This window comes from Syngnathus floridae, chromosome 13, assembly GCF_059516105.1.
Source record: "Syngnathus floridae isolate MCC-2025c chromosome 13, RoL_Sflo_1.0, whole genome shotgun sequence".
NCBI classification, from domain to species: domain Eukaryota; kingdom Metazoa; phylum Chordata; class Actinopteri; order Syngnathiformes; family Syngnathidae; genus Syngnathus; species Syngnathus floridae.
Genome location: NC_142425.1, coordinates 8,402,599 through 8,412,067, shown reverse-complemented (window position 1 = coordinate 8,412,067; position 9,469 = coordinate 8,402,599). Strand labels below are relative to the sequence as shown.

The window sequence follows — 9,469 nt, the reverse complement described above, 5'->3', positions numbered from 1 at the left end:
GTTTGGTGACCCCTTCCCTTACGAATGTCAAATCCAAATGTTTGTTTAATGTCTTATTAGCCAGAGTTGCTTGGCAGAATAAATGATTTTCAATCCAAACCGCCCAATTGGCCAATCAAAAAAAAATATTGTTAACCACGCCCACCAAACTGGATAACGGCGCTGAAAACCGGAAGTCATACTCCTAGAAATTGGAGTACAGTAATCTAAAAAATAATGTAATTAAAATAAATATATTAAACGTTGTCAGACAAGTTGATGTAATACAAGTAAACGTTCTCAAAGGACAACAACTTGTGTTAGCGGATACGGTGCAACAGACGGAAGTAGCAGCGAGAGGTCCCAAACAGTGGCAGCTGACAGCTCTCGCTCTGTGACGCAAATACGTCACTGATGGCGGACAGCGCACTAGCCCATAAACACACAACACTCGCTGAGGGACGGAGCAAAGTCACCGAGAGCCGTTCTCGCAAGCGTATTGACCCAACTCCTGCGGGACTGAACGCGAATCTAACCGGGTGAGACCGGTAGCAGTCGTACAGTAGTTTAGTAGCATGTGGGACGGGACGGGACCGGACCGGCGAGCAGAAGTGGAGTGAAGCGGGCCGCCTCGGGCTGACGTGCTCGCCGCATGTTGAGCCAGCAAGTTGACGGACATAAAAGTGGCGTCGAGGCGGAGGAGAAGAAGAAGAGCCGGGCTCGGATTTAATATCACTTCGCGGAATCTTCATTCCTGCAACTATGAAATTCGCCGAGCACCTTTCGTCCCACATCACTCCAGAGTGGAGAAAACAGTACCTTCAATATGAGGTAACGTTGATTTATTTTTTTAAGACGTATATTTTGTTGACATATAAATTTGGGGCTCTCCAAACACGATATTTATAACTATTTTGATTAAATAGGCAGTTGTCAACAGCAATAAGTAATTCTCTCTCTATAAGTCATAAAGATAACTCCTTAATGAAAGGGTATTTGACTTATCATTTGGCTTTATTGCTGTTGGTTTACAGCATTCGTTAATTTAATAACTTTAACAGCTGAATTAACCACCAACAACTAATGGTCTTTACTTAAATGATTTATAGGTTTGCACTGTGCACTATGAATAATTAATCTTATAATCTTTTTGTGTTTTCTAAAATATGAACTATTGTTTGAAATATGATTAAAATTTACTTTTATTCCCCTCTTATTTTCCTTTGTTTTAGCCCTATAGTCATTTATACTTTTTCCCTCCCTGAACACAAAATATTTGTCAAGAATTGTGGATTTTGTTTTTTAAATCCACACACCCGCTTCCCTTTGTTTGTACTGAGCAATATTGAGAGATCCAGATTTATTCAAAGGGTGTTGCAGTGACTATAAAGCTTCTGTCTGGTGCTGACATGTGATGTTTTCACACACGGTCTTTGTTATATGTTATATTTTTATTAAGACATATTTTATCATGTGCATGCTGCTTCTTGCCAGTTGTTTATCTGGAGCTTTGGTGCAAATGTGCAGTGACAGCACCATTCCATTTAACCGTATGAATTATAGACAAAGACCCTGCTCACCTCTGTCCGCCTCAGTGGCCAAGAGGAAAACCCTTTTTGCACTTGTTTTATTTTGGAAACACCACCCTATCATTGAGTTGCATAGTTGTTAACGGTTGATAGATGAATCCGTGTCTTCATGTGGATGTTGTATAGTCACAGTGAGAAAAAGCATGTTTTGGCGACAGGTGTGAAGATGCTTTATATGTGTTGAAAGCACTGGGATTAAAAAAAAAAACAACACCTATATTAGTGTGGCTGTAGTATGTAAAATTTGTATTTGTGATCTGTGTAATATCTTGTAGTCTATACCTGAGCCAAGGGACAAACGTATGTTCATGCAGCCATTTTACACCTACGCTCTCCATCTTGTCACTCTCATGAGATTGATAGCGATGGACAAATTTATATATATTTTTTATTTTTTTTGTTGTCATTTTTCATTTGTCATTAATCTTGTACATTACACACTTCATATTACTTATGATGAATGACATTTATAATATAAGCATAAAATCAACGATCCATCCAATTAGATCCATCCAGATATCATGTTCAGTATGACGAGCTGTTGTCTTATGTAAAAAAGTGTCTGGCTTTTGCAATCGTCCATGGATTAGCCTGCACCACCTCAAAACTTATTTAACATTATATGACAATACAATATAAATAAGCAATCCGTCAGCTTCCATGCAGGATATAAGCAATGCAACAAGTCTAAACAGTGTGTATGCCTCACTCCAAAATGTGTCATTGTGCTTATGCTCTGCAGTCCACATGCTTATGCCTATGCAGTGACTCATTATTCCAGCTGAACGAGTCATTTTACCCGTAACTATAGTTCCCACTTTTAAATCAGCAATGCCAGAGTCAGCACTTTGTGTGAAAGCATCTTTCTGCATCGACACGGAGTGATTGAAAGTCAGTTTTAATGTCTTCCTTTAGTGTCAGTTGGATTAATTAACCTGTGACCCAGTTTTCAATTTCCTCCTCACTATTGTGTCTATTCAGACAGTCTGTGGTGAAGATAAAGAGGCTGCAGTAAAGTGACTGTTCCAGGAAATTTCACAGTTTTAAGTTAGCACGGCACTGCGTCTGTGCACAAATGCATTGACAAGTCTATTGAGTGATGGCCTAATTAGGTGTGAGCTCTATCCTGAGGGATTTTAGGTAGATGCGAAAATCTTGTTTGGTATGGAGGGTGTGCACACAAAGGCCACTCTGGCGTAACAGAAATGCAGATGTGAAGTCAATAGCCTTCAGTTCCTGGCTATAATCCAAAATGGTGACTGGAATTACAATATCCATAGATTGGACACCTCATTAGGTACAAAAAAGGACATTCGGTACTTGCAAGTTTTACAAAATAAGTCGTTTGGCCCATTTTTTTGGGGATTTAAATTGGGAGCAAAAAATTAAGTTAGAAAACTTCACAAGAAGAAGAAGTTTGGTATATCATGAACAAGTCTTCCAAAAAGAGGCCAAGTGCACGCTTCAGGCTGTTTATTGCCGTTTTTCCAGGTTGTGTATTTAAAAATAAGCACATCATTTTGCCTTAGGAAAGTTCTCAAAATTAATCCTAGCATACAATGCAAAATAAGCTTATGAATAGCATCAGTGTTGCCGTGTATAATCCTTTGATATTTGAATACAAACGGTGCAGCAACACACATGGACAGAAACTTTAACAATACTCAGAACCATATGTTCTTTATTCTCGGGGGTAAAAAAATACTACTATAGCCCTCCTGGTGGCTTCCTGGTGAATTTGGTCATGGAATAAATTACAGATGTAAGTGAAGGCATCACTGTACACGTCTACCAACAACAGGCCACGTCACCTTTATAGTTCTTCTACCATCAAAAGTCATACGTAGAATATATTCATAAAAACATCTGTTGATTGTCTGTTGACTCACTTAAAGAATTTGATTAAAATCCTCATCTGACGTGCAGGTTGTATAACTCCATATTGTTTCAAACAGACATTATATATGTGTGGGCGAGTAAGGCATTTACCTCTGCGGTGTAATTACTCCGTGCCCTTCCATAATGGCGATGATGATGAGGAGGACTAGAGTGGATATGAAGGCTCCCATTTACAATTCAAACTAGCAGAGTGATGATATTTGGATTTAAAACAGGTGCTTGTGTGATTCCAGTTTGTGTTCTATAGCTGCTTCTCCCACCCCGGATGGAAATTGCAGTCAAAACGTACATCACTCTTCATGCAAGTGTGATTTATCAGCGTGTTGGAACAATCTGAACATGATGTGGACAACAGGCATTGGCAAGGCAACCACTGAGAACCTCCCCCCTCTTTCCAAGCAGCCTCCCTCTTTCCATCCTCACCTAGTCCTCCCCCACTGGGAGGACATCTGGTCCCAGACCTGCCCTTTCTCCCCCCTCCTTCTCCTCCATCTCCTCCTCTTTCCCTGACTTCTCGGGAATCACTAGACTGAGTAGTTCCGAGCTGCCGAACGGTCTCATTTCCTCAAGCAGGACATCCAAGTGGTTTTATTGTTTGCCACTAAAATTTGTTGGCCACTTAACATATCACAGAGGATTAAAAGGAGTCTATGAGATTCCATCCACCGGAGGAGAGCATAGTGTTGCATAGGCACTTGCTCAAGTATCTAGTGTCCACTACCATCAAGTATGTACGCATTAGAGTACATTTAGAGGTAACCGCCCCATCACGCTTGGATTAATTATTGCGTAAAGGTTTCAATAGCGATTACTGGCAAGCCTGCAGGTTTATCCCAATTTCCCAAAGGGCTCCAGCCATTGAAATTTCCTATCACTACCATCACCATGGCAATGCCTCCTTAATGAGCACCTCCACCAACCCTGAATGGATTTGAGTATCTATTTTCCTCCAATTAGTATCGGGAATGGGTCAAGATCCATTGATGAATTTCTCGTGTGGTTCACAGCAGAATTTTTGGGGCGACCATCCAAGTTGCCATTAACACACAAAATTCGACTTCTACGCGAGAATCACGGCGCGCTGTGGATTTCGAGTGCTGCGATTACATCTGACGAGACAGGTTTTCAATCTTTTTGATTTGCTCTACATTTGCCTGCGCCAGGAACGTGAAAGTTGAAGAGCTTGACATTATTGATAAGAATCGTGATGCAGTTGTAGTCCTCCAATTTTCACTGATCTGTTGACAGGAGTCACCATCAATTATATCCATTTTCATTCATCCATTATCTTTGACGCTCAGCCTCTCCCTTTAATGTTTAGTGTGTGCCAAATCTGTGGTATGAATAAGCTTTTTACTTAATATAATTCTGGCGTCAAGAGGAAATCAATGTTTGCAGACAGTTAAAGATCTGTTTTTCTTTTTTTTCCCATCATTAGGCATTCAAGGATATGCTGTATGCAGCCCAGGACCAGGCCCCATCTACAGAAGGTAAGAGGATTTCCTTTTTGTAAACAAACATGTGCCCAGTGCCCCATTATGGGACAGTTTTGAGGATCCCCAAAATAACCTGCTCGCTAAAAATAGTGCCAATCAACACTCAAGCAACCTGAGGCTTCGCAGATCATCACTGTGTCTTTATTTGAATTGAAAAGTAAATTCCACTGTTAACACTACACGAAAAAGTGGCTCAAAATGACGACCAGCAAACTTAAATGTCAAGTCCTGGTAAGTCGGCATGTCACAATAAAGTGCAAAAACTGACACTGCTTGTGAGCGATGAAATGGATGTAATTAATATTTGCCACTAGACTGCCAGAATGTAAAGCATTTGTTTTAATTTTAGGTCTCTCCGTCTGTACCCTGTCTCTCGTCCAAAGGTCAGCTGGGATAGTCTCCAGCGCACATTTCTATATTTTCATTCTGCGAACTATGATAGATGACTTCCAATCTCAAGTTGCCGCTCCAATTATGGGTCGATAAATGTATCACTTTAAATCTGTCACGAGATGAATAATTGACAGTCAATCACTTTTATTATGATCATGTTTTAAGCTTCCTTTCAAGTCAGAATGTTTGCACAAGAATACACACGCTGGAGTATCAACAGTGTTATTTATTTTCGAAGATATTTTTATGATGTATCTGTTGTTATTCTTACCGTAAATAGAGAAGCCGTGTAATCTAATCAGCAGTGGCGTCCACCACTGTTATTGACTTGTACCGAGCAAATTTTTCTCTAACATATTGCTCCTGAAGACAAACTTAATTAAATATTGCAGAAACATTTTCTACTTTCATACACCAGATAGATTTTGTCAAACATGATTTAAGTTGAATGAGGGCATATTGGCCTGTAGCAAGCAGTAATGAGATGAAATAGACAAATACAATATATGTAAGTTTTGTTATACAGTAGACTTAATAAATTTTTGGGACATGGGGTCAAAATTTTTACACTGCAAGAAAATTTGTTATCCTCTTGAAGCACATTAATAACTCAGAGAATGTGCAGTAATTAATAAGTCATTAAGCTTGTTGCAAACTGACACAGACAAGCACATGTCATTTACGCCATCTCTAATCTGCTGTTTGATCCTCTCGCCCCTCATGAAGATCATTTTGGCCGTGTTCCTTTATTGCTTTTTTGTGCGGCTGAAATTAATAGAACTCTGTCCCACATATTGTGTGGCAGGCAAGTCAAATGAAGACACCAACAGCTGCTTGGATCGCCGGTTCCTCCTTTTGGAAACCGTTAGCATGAGTTATGCCTCGGTCTAATTCAATTAGCCCCGCTGACTATTTCCAAGCCGAGACCAATAGCGCTGCATAATTAAAACCAGTCTTTAACTGGAACCTGCCTCTTCTTGTATTTATGAAGCGTTTTCTAATCTTTTAAGTCACCCTCTGACTCATTGCTCTCGTTATTCATTGTGGAGTCGCTCTCCCATGTCGTGACATATGATGATGATGATTGCACACATACACGTTGTCTATAAAAGGGATGAATGAAAAGCGATGAGATTGAATGAACCAGGCCGAGCAAAAACCAGATTGTAGTGAGTGTGGTAAGTTAAAAATAAGAGTCGTAAACCTTGCTGTCTTTTGACTGCCCTCCTGTGGCTCTTCTGTCTGCGATATTCCTGCAGGGCTTTTCATGGTTTAAGCAGCCCAAATCAATAATGCTATAAAAGAGTGGAGCCAGGGGTTAAAAATAGAATGCTCATGTTGCAATGTGGCTGTGACTATTATTTGGCTTTATTATTTAGAGTAAAAGATGTTTACTGTAAATTTATGTTGCTTTATATGACTCTATCATCTCTATCTGAAGTTTTGTTGCTATTAAATTGAACAGAATGCGTGACTGATCATTTGAAAAACAATGAATTTTAAAGTCGAATTATCCTGCCAGAATCAATATTTGAATTTCTGCTACTCTATTGTTGCACGCCTGCCATTTTGTCTCCCGCTGTTGATCAAAACGACAAGAAGCTAGTTTAAGGCTGATTGGTATTCTGCAGGCATATATGGTGGAATTTCTGTTGTTAGCATCGCAGCGACACTCTGAAGCTTATTGTGCCTCCCGTGGAAAATAAAATCCATTTTCCTGCGTTTGGCACATCTGATCAGGGTAGAGTGTTTTTGTCTTTTTGATGACCAACTGTGTGTCATGAAGACAGTTGGTGGAATGTAGTGAGATAGCCGGACATAAAGGCTGCCAATCAAATAGACAGATTGGAGTGCTTAGCAAGACAGTTTCAGAGCAGCCAGGATCAGGCTGCATTATTGATGCCATTCTTACTTCCCAATGCTAATTGTTGCCTTTGGTACATTTCCTCAACATCCTGGTATCATTACATAATAAGATGAATGGAATAATGGACTGTAATTAGCCTCAAGAGTTTTCTCTTGCAAAAACTTTTCTTTTGAAGGATGGCTTCAGCTGTACCAGAGCGGGTTTTAGGTGCCATGGTAGATCCAACAAGGACGAGGGGGCTTGTTTGATGCAGCTGTCTCTTTGATGAGGCTTCTACGGGTATTAAGAGAGGAGGCGAGCACGAGAGGGTCAGGGTCAATGCAAGCCTGGGATTGCTCTCCCAAGGTCAGGAACGAATCGAATGGAGGTAATGAACGATGAAAGGGTGTGAGGTAATTGGTCAAAAAGCTGTCCGGCACTCAACTTATCCCTATCGGATGTGACAGTTCTGGACAAAATGGAGCAAGAAATGAAACAGAGATGAATATCGTAGCTTGTCAATGACCATTCAACCAAGAAAGAATAGTGGAGAGAGATGCTCTGGGCGTCAGACAGACAGACAGAGTGAGTGGGAGGTCCCTGGGCTCATCTCCAATGCATGTTGCCCTGCATTAGCACTACAGCCATCCTGCTTGAGAAGCAAAGAGAACCTTCACAGTCTTATATCTATCCTTCCAGCAATCCATTATTCATCAGTGAATTAGATCTCGCCCGAATGAAGTGGAGGAGAAGATTGGGCGAAGGGCGGGGGCGTAGTTGGAGAGCCACGGTTGGCTTCGATCCTTAAGGACAGAGACTTTGCACGGCGATGTTGCTCTGGAATGAAGGCATTTGTCAGGAATGGGGGAAAGATTTGCACTGGAGTAAAAATATTCAGTGAAGGACAGGTGTGCTATCACGCAGTGATGGTGTCGATGAGTTTGGAGATTATATAGGAAAGGGGGTTAAAGAGAGGTCTACCTCAGAAGGTCAAGATCATACCTCGTCTTTTTATGTGGGCCCCTGAAAGGTTATTAAGACTGAAGGCAAGTGTATGACTATTGGAGCCTTGTGTATTTACTTCGCAGCCTTGGTTATGACCTACTTAACCTTCTTGCCACCTTTATGAACATTTCATCTTATGGCAGACTGCTGATCTCTTCAAAGATGAACCTTAATGCTCTAGACAAATCAAAGCCCCACGCTGTGGCGCCAATGAAGAAAAACAATCCTGGAAAGGTTGAATAAATAGAATATAAATCCTCCAAACTGGCTGTTTGCCAGTTACACAACAACAGGAGACAATCTGAATGATCTGATGGAGTTGGAACTCTCGGAGGTCTGTTTGTTCAGCATTGCAAATTTCTCAGAGTATGAGATCAACCTCTTTAATGAAGCAGTTTTTTTTTTCAGTATAATTGAGATGAAAGATTTTTGGCTGCCCGCTAGTAGTTGAACCAGATTCTGTTGCGTCTGACCCATCAATCAGAGACCGCCCAGAATTAGCATAGCCCACTTGAAGGCTCGGTTCCCATATGTGTGTCAGTTGAATTTAGCTTCGCTTTAAGTGTTTAGAAAGGTCATAAACGATTCTTTGGTCCATAATCACCAAGGGCATACTCACACTGCATTCGGTTCCTCCTTTTAGGTTTTCCATCAGTTCATCATACGCGACGAGCCAATTGTCCCGGACTCAAGGTGTCAAGTGGGCTCAAGCATGGCACAGATTGCCTTGTGTGACAACACCCTGCAGCCACATTTGTACTTGGCAGTTCAGTTCACACCATGCAATGGTTAGGAGCAGTCAAGTCAGGGACTTCAGAGATGGAAAAAAAATGAGTGGACACAGATTGTGCTTTTCTCTGGATCCGTTAACCATTCTATTTTTAAAATTGGACTGCTGGTTTTGTTTTCAGTAGTTGATATCAGCAGGCTCCACGTGTACTAGATACCGTTTACACATGCCCATTCAGAATCCAGTGCAAATTTATATTTTCTCACAAATGCAACAGTTTCTATAAATTTTAGTTACAAATATAGTAGCAGTTTCTATGTTCACCCCAAATGAGCAATTAAGCAATGTGAGAATGCAAGAGAATAATAATAATAATGAAAAACTTGCCACCTTTTTTTTTTTTTTTAATCTTTTCATTCTGTAGCTACACACACACACACACAGACACGCTGTGTGCTACTAAAGGCGTGGTGTGTAAACTATAGGCGATGACAGCGGTACCATATGCTAAGATATTTGCTGTTTTTGCCTC

The 9,469-nt window shown here is 40.7% G+C and overlaps 1 protein-coding gene across 4 annotated transcripts in view; it reads left to right on the top strand.

Moving 5' to 3' along the window:
• Positions 1–9,469, top strand: part of xpr1a (xenotropic and polytropic retrovirus receptor 1a) — a 55,953-nt gene that overhangs the window by 20,021 nt on the left and 26,463 nt on the right. For 3 of the 4 annotated variants that reach the window (XM_088393900.1, XM_088393899.1, XM_088393898.1), the window contains one exon: positions 4,906–4,957. In XM_088393900.1, the coding sequence (XP_088250026.1) occupies positions 4,906–4,957 (52 nt within the window). Of the gene's footprint in view, positions 1–333; positions 811–4,905; positions 4,958–9,469 lie in introns of those variants that run through there. The other variant, XM_088393901.1, reaches the window with a different exon arrangement.